Here is a 19,613-nt window from a genome sequence, read left to right as displayed (position 1 = left end):
ACTGTGCTCTAACCTGGTAATGAACAGTAACCTGGCACCGTGCTCTAACCTGGTAATGAACAGTAACCTGGCACTGTGCTCTAACCTGGTAATGAACAATAACCTGGCACTGTGCTCTAACCTGGTAATGAACAGTAACCTGGCACTGTGCTCTAACCTGGTAATGAACAGTAACCAGGCACTGTGCTCTAACCTGGTAATGAACAGTAACCTGGCACTGTGCTCTAACCTGGTAATGAACAGTAACCTGCCACCGTGCTCTAACCTGGTAATGAACAGTAACCTGGCACCGTGCTCTAACCTGGTAATGAACAGTAACTTGGCACTGTGCTCTAACCTGGTAATGAACAATAACCTGGCACTGTGCACTAACCTGGTAATGAACAGTAACCTGGCACTGTGCTCTAACCTGGTAATGAACAGTAACCTGGCACTGTGCACTAACCTGGTAATGAACGGTAACCTGGCACCGTGCACTAACCTGGTAATGAACAGTAACCTGGCACTGTGCACTAACCTGGTAATGAACAGTAACCTGGCACCGTGCTCTAACCTGGTAATGAACAGTAACCTGGCACCGTGCACTAACCTGGTAATGAACAGTAACCTGGCACTATGCACAAACCTGGTAATGAACAGTAACCTGACACTGTGCTCTAACCTGGTAATGAACAGTAACTTGGCACTGTGCTCTAACCTGGTAATGAACAGTAACTTGGCACTGTGCTCTAACCTGGTAATGAACAGTAACCTGGCACCGTGCACTAACCTGGTAATGAACAGTAACCTGGCACCGTGCTCTAACCTGGTAATGAACAGTAACCTGGCACTGTGCTCTAACCTGGTAATGAACAGTAACCTGGCACCGTGCTCTAACCTGGTAATGAACAGTAACCTGGCACTGTGCTCTAACCTGGTAATGAACAGTAACCTGGCACCGTGCTCTAACCTGGTAATGAACAGTAACCTGGCACTGTGCACTAACCTGGTAATGAACAGTAACCTGGCACCGTGCACTAACCTGGTAATGAACAGTAACCTGGCACTGTGCACTAACCTGGTAATGAACAGTAACCTGGCACTGTGCACTAACCTGGTAATGAACAGTAACCTGGCACTGTGCACTAACCTGGTAATGAACAGTAACCTGGCACTGTGCACTAACCTGGTAATAAACAGTAACCTGGCACTGTGCACTAACCTAGTAATGAACAGTAACCTGGCACTGTGCTCTAACCTGGTAATGAACAGTAACCTGGCACCGTGCTCTAACCTGGTAATGAACAGTAACTTGGCACTGTGCTCTAACCTGGTAATGAACAGTAACCTGGCACCGTGCTCTAACCTGGTAATGAACAGTAACCTGGCACCGTGCTCTAACCTGGTAATGAACAATAACCTGGCACCGTGCACTAACCTGGTAATGAACAGTAACCTGGCACTGTGCTCTAACCTGGTAATGAACAGTAACCTGGCACTGTGCTCTAACCTGGTAATGAACAGTAACCTGGCACTGTGCTCTAACCTGGTAATGAACAGTAACCTGGCACCGTGCTCTAACCTGGTAATGAACAGTAACCTGGCACTGTGCTCTAACCTGGTAATGAACAATAACCTGGCACTGTGCACTAACCTGGTAATGAACAGTAACCTGGCACTGTGCTCTAACCTGGTAATGAACAGTAACCAGGCACTGTGCTCTAACCTGGTAATGAACAGTAACCTGGCACTGTGCTCTAACCTGGTAATGAACAGTAACCTGCCACCGTGCTCTAACCTGGTAATGAACAGTAACCTGGCACCGTGCTCTAACCTGGTAATGAACAATAACCTGGCACTGTGCACTAACCTGGTAATGAACAGTAACCTGGCACTGTGCTCTAACCTGGTAATGAACAGTAACCAGGCACTGTGCTCTAACCTGGTAATGAACAGTAACCTGGCACTGTGCTCTAACCTGGTAATGAACAGTAACCTGCCACCGTGCTCTAACCTGGTAATGAACAGTAACCTGGCACCGTGCTCTAACCTGGTAATGAACAGTAACTTGGCACTGTGCTCTAACCTGGTAATGAACAATAACCTGGCACCGTGCTCTAACCTGGTAATGAACAGTAACCTGGCACTGTGCACTAACCTGGTAATGAACAGTAACCTGGCACTGTGCTCTAACCTGGTAATGAACAGTAACCTGGCACTGTGCACTAACCTGGTAATGAACAGTAACCTGGCACCGTGCACTAACCTGGTAATGAACAGTAACCTGGCACTGTGCACTAACCTGGTAATGAACAGTAACCTGGCACCGTGCTCTAACCTGGTAATGAACAGTAACCTGGCACCGTGCACTAACCTGGTAATGAACAGTAACCTGGCACTGTGCACAAACCTGGTAATGAACAGTAACCTGACACTGTGCTCTAACCTGGTAATGAACAGTAACTTGGCACTGTGCTCTAACCTGGTAATGAACAGTAACTTGGCACTGTGCTCTAACCTGGTAATGAACAGTAACCTGGCACCGTGCTCTAACCTGGTAATGAACAGTAACCTGGCACTGTGCTCTAACCTGGTAATGAACAGTAACCTGGCACTGTGCTCTAACCTGGTAATGAACAGTAACCTGGCACCGTGCTCTAACCTGGTAATGAACAGTAACCTGGCACCGTGCACTAACCTGGTAATGAACAGTAACCTGGCACTGTGCTCTAACCTGGTAATGAACAGTAACCTGGCACCGTGCTCTAACCTGGTAATGAACAGTAACCTGGCACCGTGCACTAACCTGGTAATGAACAGTAACCTGGCACTGTGCACAAACCTGGTAATGAACAGTAACCTGGCACCGTGCTCTAACCTGGTAATGAACAGTAACCTGGCACCGTGCACTAACCTGGTAATGAACAGTAACCTGGCACCGTGCTCTAACCTGGTAATGAACAGTAACCTGGCACCGTGCACTAACCTGGTAATGAACAGTAACTTGGCACTGTGCACTAACCTGGTAATGAACAGTAACCTGGCACTGTGCTCTAACCTGGTAATGAACAGTAACCTGGCACTGTGCTCTAACCTGGTAATGAACAGTAACCTGGCACTGTGCACTAACCTGGTAATGAACAGTAACCTGGCACCGTGCCCTAACCTGGTAATGAACAGTAACCTGGCACTGTGCTCTAACCTGGTAATGAACAGTAACCTGGCACTGTGCTCTAACCTGGTAATGAACAGTAACCTGGCACTGTGCTCTAACCTGGTAATGAACAGTAACCTGGCACTGTGCTCTAACCTGGTAATGAACAGTAACTTGGCACTGTGCTCTAACCTGGTAATGAACAATAACCTGGCACTGTGCACTAACCTGGTAATGAACAGTAACCTGGCACTGTGCTCTAACCTGGTAATGAACAGTAACCTGGCACTGTGCACTAACCTGGTAATGAACGGTAACCTGGCACCGTGCACTAACCTGGTAATGAACAGTAACCTGGCACTGTGCACTAACCTGGTAATGAACAGTAACCTGGCACCGTGCTCTAACCTGGTAATGAACAGTAACCTGGCACCGTGCACTAACCTGGTAATGAACAGTAACCTGGCACTGTGCACAAACCTGGTAATGAACAGTAACCTGACACTGTGCTCTAACCTGGTAATGAACAGTAACTTGGCACTGTGCTCTAACCTGGTAATGAACAGTAACTTGGCACTGTGCTCTAACCTGGTAATGAACAGTAACCTGGCACCGTGCACTAACCTGGTAATGAACAGTAACCTGGCACCGTGCTCTAACCTGGTAATGAACAGTAACCTGGCACTGTGCTCTAACCTGGTAATGAACAGTAACCTGGCACCGTGCTCTAACCTGGTAATGAACAGTAACCTGGCACTGTGCTCTAACCTGGTAATGAACAGTAACCTGGCACCGTGCTCTAACCTGGTAATGAACAGTAACCTGGCACTGTGCACTAACCTGGTAATGAACAGTAACCTGGCACCGTGCACTAACCTGGTAATGAACAGTAACCTGGCACTGTGCACTAACCTGGTAATGAACAGTAACCTGGCACTGTGCACTAACCTGGTAATGAACAGTAACCTGGCACTGTGCACTAACCTGGTAATGAACAGTAACCTGGCACTGTGCACTAACCTGGTAATAAACAGTAACCTGGCACTGTGCACTAACCTAGTAATGAACAGTAACCTGGCACTGTGCTCTAACCTGGTAATGAACAGTAACCTGGCACCGTGCTCTAACCTGGTAATGAACAGTAACTTGGCACTGTGCTCTAACCTGGTAATGAACAGTAACCTGGCACCGTGCTCTAACCTGGTAATGAACAGTAACCTGGCACCGTGCTCTAACCTGGTAATGAACAATAACCTGGCACCGTGCACTAACCTGGTAATGAACAGTAACCTGGCACTGTGCTCTAACCTGGTAATGAACAGTAACCTGGCACTGTGCTCTAACCTGGTAATGAACAGTAACCTGGCACTGTGCTCTAACCTGGTAATGAACAGTAACCTGGCACCGTGCTCTAACCTGGTAATGAACAGTAACCTGGCACTGTGCTCTAACCTGGTAATGAACAATAACCTGGCACTGTGCACTAACCTGGTAATGAACAGTAACCTGGCACTGTGCTCTAACCTGGTAATGAACAGTAACCAGGCACTGTGCTCTAACCTGGTAATGAACAGTAACCTGGCACTGTGCTCTAACCTGGTAATGAACAGTAACCTGCCACCGTGCTCTAACCTGGTAATGAACAGTAACCTGGCACCGTGCTCTAACCTGGTAATGAACAATAACCTGGCACTGTGCACTAACCTGGTAATGAACAGTAACCTGGCACTGTGCTCTAACCTGGTAATGAACAGTAACCAGGCACTGTGCTCTAACCTGGTAATGAACAGTAACCTGGCACTGTGCTCTAACCTGGTAATGAACAGTAACCTGCCACCGTGCTCTAACCTGGTAATGAACAGTAACCTGGCACCGTGCTCTAACCTGGTAATGAACAGTAACTTGGCACTGTGCTCTAACCTGGTAATGAACAATAACCTGGCACCGTGCTCTAACCTGGTAATGAACAGTAACCTGGCACTGTGCACTAACCTGGTAATGAACAGTAACCTGGCACTGTGCTCTAACCTGGTAATGAACAGTAACCTGGCACTGTGCACTAACCTGGTAATGAACGGTAACCTGGCACCGTGCACTAACCTGGTAATGAACAGTAACCTGGCACTGTGCACTAACCTGGTAATGAACAGTAACCTGGCACCGTGCTCTAACCTGGTAATGAACAGTAACCTGGCACCGTGCACTAACCTGGTAATGAACAGTAACCTGGCACCATGCTCTAACCTGGTAATGAACAGTAACCTGGCACTGTGCTCTAACCTGGTAATGAGCAGTAACCTGGCACTGTGCACAAACCTGGTAATGAACAGTAACCTGACACTGTGCTCTAACCTGGTAATGAACAGTAACTTGGCACTGTGCTCTAACCTGGTAATGAACAGTAACTTGGCACTGTGCTCTAACCTGGTAATGAACAGTAACCTGGCACCGTGCTCTAACCTGGTAATGAACAGTAACCTGGCACTGTGCTCTAACCTGGTAATGAACAGTAACCTGGCACTGTGCTCTAACCTGGTAATGAACAGTAACCTGGCACCGTGCTCTAACCTGGTAATGAACAGTAACCTGGCACCGTGCACTAACCTGGTAATGAACAGTAACCTGGCACTGTGCTCTAACCTGGTAATGAACAGTAACCTGGCACCGTGCTCTAACCTGGTAATGAACAGTAACCTGGCACCGTGCACTAACCTGGTAATGAACAGTAACCTGGCACTGTGCACAAACCTGGTAATGAACAGTAACCTGGCACCGTGCTCTAACCTGGTAATGAACAGTAACCTGGCACCGTGCACTAACCTGGTAATGAACAGTAACCTGGCACCGTGCTCTAACCTGGTAATGAACAGTAACCTGGCACCGTGCACTAACCTGGTAATGAACAGTAACTTGGCACTGTGCACTAACCTGGTAATGAACAGTAACCTGGCACTGTGCTCTAACCTGGTAATGAACAGTAACCTGGCACTGTGCTCTAACCTGGTAATGAACAGTAACCTGGCACTGTGCACTAACCTGGTAATGAACAGTAACCTGGCACCGTGCCCTAACCTGGTAATGAACAGTAACCTGGCACTGTGCTCTAACCTGGTAATGAACAGTAACCTGGCACTGTGCTCTAACCTGGTAATGAACAGTAACCTGGCACTGTGCTCTAACCTGGTAATGAACAGTAACCTGGCACTGTGCTCTAACCTGGTAATGAACAGTAACCTGGCACCGTGCTCTAACCTGGTAATGAACAATAACCTGGCACCGTGCACTAACCTGGTAATGAACGGTAACCTGGCACCGTGCACTAACCTGGTAATGAACAGTAACCTGGCACTGTGCACTAACCTGGTAATGAACAGTAACCTGGCACCGTGCTCTAACCTGGTAATGAACAGTAACCTGGCACCGTGCTCTAACCTGGTAATGAACAGTAACCTGGCACTGTGCACTAACCTGGTAATGAACAGTAACCTGGCACTGTGCACTAACCTGGTAATGAACAGTAACCTGGCACCGTGCCCTAACATGGTAATGAACAGTAACCTGGCACCGTGCACTAACCTGGTAATGAACAGTAACCTGGCACTGTGCACAAACCTGGTATTGAACAGTAACCTGACACTGTGCTCTAACCTGGTAATGAACAGTAACTTGGCACTGTGCTCTAACCTGGTAATGAACAGTAACTTGGCACTGTGCTCTAACCTGGTAATGAACAGTAACCTGGCACCGTGCTCTAACCTGGTAATGAACAGTAACCTGGCACTGTGCTCTAACCTGGTAATGAACAGTAACCTGGCACTGTGCTCTAACCTGGTAATGAACAGTAACCTGGCACCGTGCACTAACCTGGTAATGAACAGTAACCTGGCACTGTGCTCTAACCTGGTAATGAACAGTAACCTGGCACCGTGCTCTAACCTGGTAATGAACAGTAACCTGGCACCGTGCACTAACCTGGTAATGAACAGTAACCTGGCACTGTGCACAAACCTGGTAATGAACAGTAACCTGGCACCGTGCACTAACCTGGTAATGAACAGTAACTTGGCACTGTGCACTAACCTGGTAATGAACAGTAACCTGGCACTGTGCTCTAACCTGGTAATGAACAGTAACCTGGCACTGTGCCCTAACCTGGTAATGAACAGTAACCTGGCACTGTGCACTAACCTGGTAATGAACAGTAACCTGGCACCGTGCCCTAACCTGGTAATGAACAGTAACCTGGCACTGTGCTCTAACCTGGTAATGAACAGTAACCTGGCACTGTGCTCTAACCTGGTAATGAACAGTAACCTGGCACTGTGCTCTAACCTGGTAATGAACAGTAACCTGGCACCGTGCTCTAACCTGGTAATGAACAATAACCTGGCACCGTGCACTAACCTGGTAATGAACGGTAACCTGGCACCGTGCACTAACCTGGTAATGAACAGTAACCTGGCACTGTGCACTAACCTGGTAATGAACAGTAACCTGGCACCGTGCTCTAACCTGGTAATGAACAGTAACCTGGCACCGTGCACTAACCTGGTAATGAACAGTAACCTGGCACTGTGCACAAACCTGGTAATGAACAGTAACCTGACACTGTGCTCTAACCTGGTAATGAACAGTAACTTGGCACTGTGCTCTAACCTGGTAATGAACAGTAACTTGGCACTGTGCTCTAACCTGGTAATGAACAGTAACCTGGCACCGTGCTCTAACCTGGTAATGAACAGTAACCTGGCACTGTGCTCTAACCTGGTAATGAACAGTAACCTGGCACCGTGCACTAACCTGGTAATGAACAGTAACCTGGCACTGTGCACAAACCTGGTAATGAACAGTAACCTGACACTGTGCTCTAACCTGGTAATGAACAGTAACTTGGCACTGTGCTCTAACCTGGTAATGAACAGTAACCTGACACCGTGCCCTAACCTAGTAATGAACAGTAACCTGGCACCGTGCACTAACCTGGTAATGAACAGTAACCTGGCACTGTGCACTAACCTGGTAATGAACAGTAACCTGGCACTGTGCTCTAACCTGGTAATGAACAGTAACCTGGCACTGTGCTCTAACCTGGTAATGAACAGTAACCTGGCACCGTGCTCTAACCTGGTAATGAACAGTAACCTGGCACCGTGCACTAACCTGGTAATGAACAGTAACCTGGCACTGTGCTCTAACCTGGTAATGAACAGTAACCTGGCACCGTGCTCTAACCTGGTAATGAACAGTAACCTGGCACCGTGCACTAACCTGGTAATGAACAGTAACCTGGCACCGTGCACTAACCTGGTAATGAACAGTAACCTGGCACCGTGCTCTAACCTGGTAATGAACAGTAACCTGGCACCGTGCACTAACCTGGTAATGAACAGTAACTTGGCACTGTGCACTAACCTGGTAATGAACAGTAACCTGGCACTGTGCTCTAACCTGGTAATGAACAGTAACCTGACACTGTGCTCTAACCTGGTAATGAACAGTAACGTGGCACTGTGCTCTAACCTGGTAATGAACAGTAACCTGGCACTGTGCACTAACCTGGTAATGAACAGTAACCTGGCACCGTGCCCTAACCTGGTAATGAACAGTAACCTGGCACTGTGCTCTAACCTGGTAATGAACAGTAACCTGGCACTGTGCTCTAACCTGGTAATGAACAGTAACCTGGCACTGTGCTCTAACCTGGTAATGAACAGTAACCTGGCACCGTGCTCTAACCTGGTAATGAACATTAACCTGGCACCGTGCACTAACCTGGTAATGAACGGTAACCTGGCACCGTGCACTAACCTGGTAATGAACAGTAACCTGGCACTGTGCACTAACCTGGTAATGAACAGTAACCTGGCACCGTGCTCTAACCTGGTAATGAACAGTAACCTGGCACCGTGCACTAACCTGGTAATGAACAGTAACCTGGCACTGTGCACAAACCTGGTAATGAACAGTAACCTGACACTGTGCTCTAACCTGGTAATGAACAGTAACTTGGCACTGTGCTCTAACCTGGTAATGAACAGTAACTTGGCACTGTGCTCTAACCTGGTAATGAACAGTAACCTGGCACCGTGCTCTAACCTGGTAATGAACAGTAACCTGGCACTGTGCTCTAACCTGGTAATGAACAGTAACCTGGCACTGTGCTCTAACCTGGTAATGAACAGTAACCTGGCACCGTGCTCTAACCTGGTAATGAACAGTAACCTGGCACCGTGCACTAACCTGGTAATGAACAGTAACCTGGCACTGTGCTCTAACCTGGTAATGAACAGTAACCTGGCACCGTGCTCTAACCTGGTAATGAACAGTAACCTGGCACCGTGCACTAACCTGGTAATGAACAGTAACCTGGCACTGTGCACTAACCTAGTAATGAACAGTAACTTGGCACTGTACTCTAACCTGGTAATGAACAGTAACCTGGCACTGTGCACTAACCTGGTAATGAACAGTAACCTGGCACTGTGCACTAACCTGGTAATGAACAGTAACCTGGCACTGTGCTCTAACCTGGTAATGAACAGTAACCTGGCACTGTGCTCTAACCTGGTGATGAACAGTAACCTGGCACCGTGCTCTAACCTGGTAATGAACAGTAACCTGGCACTGTGCTCTAACCTGGTAATGAACAGTAACCTGGCACTGTGCTCTAACCTGGTAATGAACAGTAACCTGGCACCGTGCTCTAACCTGGTAATGAACAGTAACCTGGCACTGTGCTCTAACCTGGTAATGAACAGTAACCTGGCACCGTGCTCTAACCTGGTAATGAACAGTAACCTGGCACTGTGCTCTAACCTGGTAATGAGCAGTAACCTGGCACTGTGCTCTAACCTGGTAATGAACAGAAACCTGACACCGTGCTCTAACCTGGTAATGAACAGTAACCTGGCACCGTGCTCTAACCTGGTAATGAACAGTAACCTGACACCGTGCTCTAACCTGGTAATGAACAGTAACCTGGCACTGTGCCCTAACCTGGTAATGAACAGTAACCTGGCACTGTGCACTAACCTGGTAATGAACAGTAACCTGGCACTGTGCACTAACCTGGTAATGAACAGTAACCTGGCACTGTGCCCTAACCTGGTAATGAACAGTAACCTGGCACTGTGCACTAACCGGGTAGTGGACAGTAACCTGGCACCGTGCACTAACCTGGTAATGAACAGTGGACTAAACAGTTGTCTTGTAATGTAGCGCCGGTTCATTTCCCGTACCAGCCTCCCCGAACAGGCGCCGAAATGTGGCGACTAGGGGCTTTTCACAGTAACTTCATTGAAGACTACTCGTGACAATAAGCGATTATTATTATTATTTCTTCTCCCTGAGGATCGTTAGTGTTTGGAATTCTCTTCCCCAGAGAACAGTCATGGTTGGGTCGTTGAATATATTCCAGGTTGAGTTAGACAATGTTTGAGCAGCCAGGGAGTCGAGGGTGAATGGATCACTGTCAAATCAATGCCAAAATCAGATCATCCGTGATCCTATCGACTGATGGAGCAGGCTTGCTGGGTCAAAGGGCCTATTCCTATTTCTTATGATCACATACGTTTGCCTCATTGCCCCTAATAGGATCATCTAAACATAAATGTGCAGGAAATGACCTCGAGTCTCAGGAGATCGTCTGATGGAATCTCCTCAATCTTCTGCTCCATCTGGTCCACGAGTTTGGTGCTCAGTTCCAAGAGGATCCTGCCTCGATAGGCCATCGCCTGGCTCTGCAAGGAGGGGAGAATTACACAAACCAATCAGCTGAAATCAACCGACTGCATTCGCTCTTCACTCTGCTGAGCGGCTTCGAGCGCAGCAAAACCCCACAATCCCCCGCAACCCAATTCAAATTTCCCACCACGCCATCACAATCCAAGGTGACAACCGGGCTCTCTCACAGTTCACGCCACAACAATTATTGCTCCTTTAAAACTGTCCCTTTTGCTGGAAAGGAGTAAGCCAGGATGGAAGGAACGAAGGAGTGGAAAGAAGAGATGGAAAGAGGGAGGATACAGAGGAAGGAGGGAGTGAAGGACAGAAGGAAGGAGGGATGGGAGCAATGAGAAGAAGAGAGGGGAAGGGGAGAAAGTGCAAGAAGGACCGAAAGGAAACAAAAAAGGTCTGGTGGAAGAAAGGAACGAATGTGGAATGGAAGGAAGGATGAAATGATGTCAGGAAGAATGTAGGAGAGTGATTGGAAGGAGAGAAGGGAAGGGGGAAAGTGAAAGAGAGAACGAGATAGGAAAAAAGGAAAGAAAGATAGGAGGGCAGAAACAAAGGGAAGAGCATACAAATATTTCTAGAGAACCTTTCACAACCTCAGCATATTATCCCAAAGATAAAAATTTCCTTATAACTATTTGGCTGTGTTTTTTTTTGGGAGGGGCTTCTGGGAATCTCGTCCTATATTTTTGATCACCTGATCAAAAATCCCCTCATTTGGCTCAATGATAAATTATGGCCGATAGCACGCTTTATATGAGATGCTGAAACTTGTCTGCCCTCTTTGGTGAACATCAAAAGTCCCATGACACTATCCTGAAGATGAGCAGGGCAATTCTCCCCAGTATCAATTTATCCTTCAATCAAAGCCTGGAAATCAGATTATCTGCCCATTATCACATCGCTGTTTGTGGGAGCTTGCTGTGCACCAACTGGCTGCCGCTTCACTAATAATTGAACAGTCCTTTGGGATGCCCTAAGGATGTGATAAGCTGCTAAATAGGTGGCAGTTTTTCCCTGATTATTGCTGTTCCTGGCCGCCCTGCACTTTGACCTTTGAACTTTCCTCTTTGCTTCACAATCTTAAAAGAAAAGCTCAATTGGAAATTGAGTCTCCCACCGGGGGAGGGGGGGGGCATTACGCTCCATTCACTGGCATCATACCAGCTTATCATCAGTCTACAAGGAGGGTATCCGTGCTCCATACCTTGCCAAGGTTCATGTCCACGTAAGGGTCAGGGAAGCCTGTAAACTCTCGCGGGCTTCCGTACAGGTTCACAAAGCAGGGCCCGAACGTCGGCAGGTAGCCCAGGCCGTCATCCACTGTCAGGGAACCAGAGGAGAAACACAGAGAGGTGCAGAGGAAGGCATTACATTGGGTTAGAACTTTTGGCAGAACCCCAACCCAATCCCAAGGTCCCCTCACCCCGCCTCCCACACCACCCATCGCCCCCGCAACCCAATTCAAATTTCCCTCCATGCTTTCACAATCGTCCTCCCAGCCCCACCCCCACCCAATCCCTATCATTCCCAACCACCCAATCAGAATCCTACACCCACAACAAGTGATGGGAGAGGTCATTGACAGTGCCATCAAACAGCAATGGCCTGCTCACTGAGGCTCAGCATGGGTTCCATCAGGGCCACCCAGCTCCCCACCTCATAAGATCCTTGGTCCAAACATTGCCAAAAGAGCTGAACTCAAGAGGTAGCTGAGAGTGACTCTTCTCGACATCGAGGTAGCTTTTTAAAATGTATTCATTCACGGGATGTGGCCATCACTGACGAGGCATTCTAAGAGTCAACAATATTGTTGTGGGTCTGGAGACCAGGCCAGGTAAGGACGGCAGGTTTCCTTCCGTGAAGGACATTAGTGAACCAGATGGGTTTTTGCAAGAATCGATGATAGTTTCACGGCCACCATTACTGAGACGAGCTCTACATTCCAGATTTAGTCATTGATTTTTCAACAATTCCAGCAACTGCCCATAGTGGCATTTGACAGAATGTGGTATCAAAGAGCTCTGGAAAAGTTAAATCAAAGGAAATGTGTGGAAAACTCTCCGCTGGTTGGAGTCATAGTGGCACAAAGGAAGATGGTCCTGGTTGGAGATCAATCACCTCAGCTCCAGGACATCACTGCAAGAGTTCTTTGGGGTGTCCGAGGCCCAGCCATCTTCAACTGCTTCAATAATAACCTTCCCCCCATCAGAAGATCAGAAATGCGGATGTTGACTGATGATTGCACACCCTCAGATTCCATCCACAACTCTTTAGCCACACTTTCTGGCATTCAACTGCCTTCCTCGTCATTGAATCCCTGACCATCTACCGCCTCGGACTCACCATCGACTAGGAACTGAATCAGACTAGCCACATGTTCTGTGGCAAGTACTTCACCCCCCCGCCCAAAGCCTGTCCATCCTCTACAAGTCAGGAGTGTAATGGGAAACTCCCCACTTGCCTGGGTGAGCGCAGCTCCAACAACACTCAAGAGGCTCAACACCATCCAGGACAAAGCAGCCCCAGTGACTGACACCCCATGCACAAACATTCACCCCCTCCATCAACCCTGAAAGTGAAAGTTGCCATAATCCCCGAGGCTGCACTGGCCTTTTCAGAGAGAGCTGACTGCTGGTGAGGGTCGCCACACTTCAGGCGAGGGGCAAGGTTGACAAGGACATGGATAACCTCATGGATCACCTTCTGGTACGGGGATTGAACCCACGCTGTTGGCATTACTTCGCATCAAAAAACAGTCGTCCAGCTAATTGAGCTGACCAGTCCATAAGACGCGCTGCAATAACTTAGCAAGTCGCCTTTGCCAGCGCCTTCAAAACCCACAACCACTACCACCTAGAAGGATAGGGGCAGCAAATACATGGGGACATCACCACCTGGAGGTTCCCCTCCAAGTCACTCACCACCCTGACTTGGAAATATATCGCCGATCCTTCACTGTTGCTGGGTAAAAATCCTGGAACTCCCTCCCTAACAGCACTGTGGGTGGACCTACACCACATGGGCTGCAGCAGTTCAAGAAGGCACCTCGCCCCCAGCTGATCAAGGGCGATGGGCAATGAATCTGCACCTTGCCAGCTATGCCCACATCGAATGAATGACAGAAAATTCTCCGTCCCACTCAATCCCAATAATGATTTCACCTGGGGGTAAACGTTTCCATAATATTGAAACAACAAATCATGGTCTCTGATAATAAACTAGTTGAGGAGATTTGGAATGCAGTCCCTGAAAGTTTGGCCGAAGCAGATTGAGTACCAATCTCCCAAAGGTGAATTGGATAAATTCCTGGAGGAGAGATCTGCAGAGCTATGGAAAACGTAGTGGGACTAAATGGAGATAACCTTTTCAAAAACTGGCACACTGAACAAAATGGCCTCCTTCTGTGCCGTGTCGTTCTAAGTGGAGGAACTCGCCAAGGCTCTTCAAACAGCACCTTCCAAACTAATGACCACTGCCACCTAGAAGGACAAGGGCAGCAGATACCTGAGCCCCACCATCTGGAGGTTCCCCTCCTAGTCACTCACTGCCCTGACTTGGAAATATATCGCCGTTCCTGCACTGTCGCTGGAGCAACATCCTGGAACTCCCTCACTAACAGCGCTGTGGGTGTACCTGCATCACAGGTTCAAGAAGGCAGCTGACCACCACCTTCTGAAGGGCAACTAGGAATGGGCAATAATTGCTGACCGAAACAGCGAAGGCCACATCCTATAAATGAATATAAAACCCCAGGGTGTGCTTGGAGACCCATTTGCCATGGCCGGATTCAAATTCAATAAAAAATCTGGAATTAAAAGTTCCATGAAACCATTGCCGATTGTCGTAAAAACCCAGGAAATCTGCCGTCCTTACCTCCAAGCAAGCAACTCGGTTGTATCAAATGGTGACCAAGTCTGCAATATGGAGCGCAGCAGTTCACCACCACTTCTCAAGGGCAATTGGGAATGGCAATGTTGGCCTTGCCAACGATACCCTCGTCCCATGAATGAGTGAGAAAAAGAGAGATGGATTGTGCTCCAGTCCCATTCCAAAGACTCTGAACCTCCACCTGGAGAGGCTTAACAAATCATTCGCTGGTTTAGCACAGTGGGCTAAACAGCTGGCTTGTTATGCAGATCAAGGCCAGCAGCGCGGGTACAATTCCCGTACCGGCCTCCCCGAACAGGCGCCGGAATGTGGCGACTAGGGGCTTTTCACAGTAACTTCATTGAAGCCTACTGAAATAAAAATCGCTTACTGTCACAGTCGGCCTCAAATGAAGTTACTGTGAAAAGCCCCTAGTCGCCACATTCCAACACGGTACGGGAATCGAACCGTGCTGCTGGCCTGCCTTGGTCTGCTTTCAAAGCCAGCGATTTAGCCACGTGCTAAACCAGCCCCTTTTGTGACAATAAGGGATTATTATTATTATTAAAAGGGCAACCAGCAAATGAATGGTAGCCATTTCTGCGGTGCCACATGCCGAAAATGAACTAAAAACTCAATTAGAAAAGCGAAATGCTCAAGATGCTGCAAATACAAATTAAAATTAAAACTGCGGACTGGAAAAGAAGAGTCGACATGTTAACTCTGCTTCTCTCTCCACAGATGCTGCCAGACCTGATGAGATTTTCCAGCACTGTTTTCATTAATGAAAAAAAATAGCATTTTGCAGCGGTAACTTTGAGGTGTGGGTTTGCAAGAGGGATCACGCATCCCCCACCCCCCTCCATCTCCGCCCCCCACCCTCCCCCCACTCCGCCCACACACACAAAGAAAACAGTAAATGCATCTCTCTCCGGATCGATCAATGATCAATTTACCTTCCACAGTGCCACGGAGACCTGAAGAATCAAGGGGTTTTTAATTGTGTAGAGTATCTAAACCAACTTCCCCAATACCAATACCATCCCCAATATCATTCCTGACAGCAACACAATTCCCCACAGCATTCCCAACACCAATACCGTTCCCAACACCAACACCATTCCCAGCACTATTATCAGAAGCCAACCTCTTTCCCGACACCACCAACACCAAGATTCAGGCCGCATGCAGTCAGAAAGACAAAAACCGCACCCCTGATACAACACAAACTGGAGCCTGTCAATCAATTCAGAGGCGGAGTGTGAGTGGGACTGTCTTGTCAAAACCATCTTCTGCTTCAAATGCATTGCTGGTGTTGCGTGAGAAGGTGGATGAAAGATTGCGATGATCCATTTTTTTCTTCCTCAAACAATTCCACTTGGGCAGGTGGACGAGGTTGGAGGGTGACCATTACGGCAAAGAGATGCCCCAAATTTCAATGAAGGGATGAATATGGTGAGCACGGCCCTGAGCTCAGACAAGAACTTGGGGTTGAGCTTGCTCTTGGAAGAGCAACATTGAGTGGGATTTTCCAGTCCCACCCGCTGCCAGGATTGTCCACTCCCGCTTTGAAAGTCAGTGGTCTCCCAGCTTGGCCGCTGACCTTCCCATGGCGGGTCCTGCCACGACGGAACTGGGAGATCCACACTACCATTTTATGCCCTATTGTCTCCTCCAGCATGGTGGCACAGTGGTTAACACTCCTGCCTCACAGCACCAGGGACTCGGGCTCAATTTCGGCTGTGGGTGACTGTCTCTATGGTGGTTGCATGTTCTCCCCTTGTCTGCTTGGGCTTCCTCCAGTTGCTCTGGGTTCCCCCCATGTCCAAAGGTGTGCAGGTTAGGCGGATTGGCCATTAACAATGCGTGGGGTTATGGGGCGAGGATTGGGGGGAGGGAGCCTGGGTAGAGTGCGCTTTCGGGGGTCGGTGCAGGTTCAATGGGCAGAATTACCTCCTTCTGCAATGTAGGGATTCTATGGATTCTTACTCTATTCAATAGAACTGCCTTGTATTAATTCCCCAGGAAACGGTCATTGGAGGCTGTAAACCAGTAATAATTATTCATCTGCCTGGAGTTTTCCATTGGCTTCTGGGGTCAAACTCTGGAAGGATATGTTGATGCCATCAGATGACGTAGGAGAGGAGGAAGCTCATGTGGAGCACAAACACCGGTAATGATCAGTTGGGCTAAGTGTCGTGTTTCCATGCTATTTTCCCATTCGCAGACCACTGTTTGTCCTTCCTGAAGCATTTGTACATACACAAGACTCTTGAAGATGCTACGATCGGTTTATTTTTGGGCACATGCAGCTGAAAGTGAGTAATTATTGGTCAAGTTTGGAACGAACACAGGACACTGCAGATGTAAAATATACAGTGAATGGTAGAACCCTCAGGTGTATTGGCAGTCAGCGAGATCTAGGTGCACAGGTCCACAGGTCACTGAAAGGGGCAACGCAGGTGGAGAAGGTAGTCAGGAAGGCATACGGCATGCTTGCCTTCATTGGCCGGGGCAGTGAGTATAAAAATTGGCAAGTCATGTTGCAGCTGTATAGAACCTTAGTTAGGCCACACTTGGAGTATAGTGTTCAATTCTGCTCGCCACACTACCAGAAGGATGTGGAGGCTTTAGAGAGGGTGCAGAAGATATTTACCAGGATGTTGCCTGGTATGGAGGGCATTAGCTATGAGGAGCGGTTGAATAAACTCAGTTTGTTCTCACTGGAGGTTGAGGGGCGACCTGATAGAGGTCCACAAAATTATGAGGGACATAGACAGAGTGGATAGTCAGAGGCTTTTCCCCAGGGTAGAGGGGTCAATTACTCGGGGGCATAGGTTTAAGGTGCGAGGGGCAAGGTTTAGAGGAGATGTACGAGGCAAGTCTTTTACACAGAGGGTAGTGGGTGCCTGGAACTCGCTGCCGGAGGAGGTGGTGGAAGCAGGGATGATAGTGACATTTAAGAGGGGTCTTGACAAATACATGAGTAGGATGGGAATAGAGGGATACGGACCCAGGAATTGTAGAAGATTTTAGTTTAGACAGGCAGCATGGTCGGCACGGGCTTGGAGGGCTGAAGGGCCTGTTCCTGTGCTGTACTTTTCCTGGTTCTTTGTTCTTCTTTGTTCTAAAATGATTGAGTATGGAATATGGCATTGAGTTAGAGGATGAGCCACGATCATATTGAAAGGCGGAGCAGGCTCAAATGGTCAAATGGACTCTCTGGACCTAGTTTCTATGTTTCTATGGCCGAACCACAAGGCCATCTTGATACAATGCATCGGTTGACCAACAAGGTTGTGCTATTGGTTTGGTTCAGGGGTTGGCAGCTTCTTTTGTTATATTTATAAAGGTTGTGGCCATAGCTGGCACGGCCAGCATTTGTTGTCTATCTCTAATTACCCTTTAACTGCCGCAGTCTATATGGTGTAGGTACACCCACAGTGCTATTAGGGAGAGAATTCCAGGATGTTGCCCCAGCAACAGTGAAGGAACGGCGATATATTTCCAAGTCAGGATGGTGAATGGCTTGGAGGGGACCTTTGAAGCATGTGTCGCCTGCTCTTGTCCTTCTAGATGGTAGTGGTCGTGGGTTTGGAAGGTGCTGCATAAGAAACCTTGGTGAGTTACTGCAGTATATCTTACATAAGAACATAAGAACTAGGAGCAGGAGTAGGCCATCTGGCCCCTCGAGCCTGCTCCGCCATTCAATTAGATCATGGCTGATCTTTTGTGGACTCAGCTCCACTTTCCGGCCCGAACACCATAACCCTTAATCCCTTTATTCTTCAAAAAACTATCTACTATTACAAATGGTATACAATGGTTTAAAGCAGTGGATGGGGTGCCAATCAAGTGGGTTCTTTTTCATAGATGGTGTTGAGCCTCTTGAGTATTGTTGGAGCTGCACTCATCCAGAGAGTTGGGTTAGGTTCGATTCATGGCAGAAATCAGGGTCAAATATCCTGCCCATATTTGTGGCCTCGTCTGGCTGATGGACAATGGCCATTAAGCCCATTCACCAAACGCTGTTGGGAGACCCCAGATAGCTGCTGTGCATTCCACATAATTCTACTTTTCAATTGGTTGAATGGACGGAAAACTGGACAGGCAGCCACCCAGTCCTTCCCAATGAAGGTCAATGTCACCCCCTTGCAATCTCAGGGGAGGAGGGGAGTGCATCAGAAGAGGAGTAATAAGTAAGTAAAGTCACCATAGTCCCAGATGACCACAGGCTACTTTCCCCTTTGAGGGGGAGAGTTGACTGGTGGTGGTTTAACGTCAGGATCACCACACCTCAGGTGAGGGGCAAGGTTGAGAAGGCCTTCATGAAACACCTGAAGAGGGATAATACTGTATTGAAATGACCGTAATAGGGACCAGGCTTCCTTCTCACTGAATTCCCAAATTAGCTTCCAGTCTTGTCTTTGCACTCAATACCGATTTGTGAAAGGAACTCTGCACTGCACCATCGAACAACTTCCAGGTCAGAGGTTACAGGAGAGGGCCTACTTATGATTCAGCATTGTCAAATCCCTTTGTTAGCTTTGCACCAGGAGGCTACACATGGAGCAAGATGGCTCGATGAGGCCACTCTACCCACATGCTCTACTCTCCCTTCCTCCTCCTGCCACACTGGCAGTGACCTCCCCCCCATCCCTGATTTGCAAACTTTGCCCCGTTGGATTTCCGACCTCCTCTCATCCAATCCCACGGCGGCGGCCTGTGTGTCGTGGAAGGAGACAGGTTGATGAGACGATGCAGAAAAGTCAGAGAAAGTCAGGAACTCAGGGAGGGAAATGGAGAGGGCAATGGGGAGGTGTGTTTAACTGTCTGTTAGAGTGGGGAGTGTCTGTTCGATTGGGGAGTGTCGTTC

The 19,613-nt window shown here is 48.2% G+C and overlaps 1 protein-coding gene across 1 annotated transcript in view; it reads right to left on the bottom strand.

Moving 5' to 3' along the window:
• The window catches only part of dysf (dysferlin, limb girdle muscular dystrophy 2B (autosomal recessive)), a 450,750-nt gene that overhangs the window by 245,955 nt on the left and 185,182 nt on the right, over nt 1-19,613 (bottom strand). Inside the window, exons 18-19 of the mRNA XM_038793128.1 lie at nt 12,075-12,190; nt 10,759-10,872 (exon numbers count right to left, since the gene is read on the bottom strand). Coding sequence (XP_038649056.1) covers nt 10,759-10,872; nt 12,075-12,190 — 230 coding nt within the window. The remainder of the gene's footprint in view (nt 1-10,758; nt 10,873-12,074; nt 12,191-19,613) is intronic.

Source organism: Scyliorhinus canicula, chromosome 3, assembly GCF_902713615.1.
Source record: "Scyliorhinus canicula chromosome 3, sScyCan1.1, whole genome shotgun sequence".
Taxonomy (NCBI): Eukaryota; Metazoa; Chordata; class Chondrichthyes; order Carcharhiniformes; family Scyliorhinidae; genus Scyliorhinus; species Scyliorhinus canicula.
Note: the sequence above shows the minus strand (reverse complement) of the source record. Positions and strands in the feature narration are given on the sequence as shown.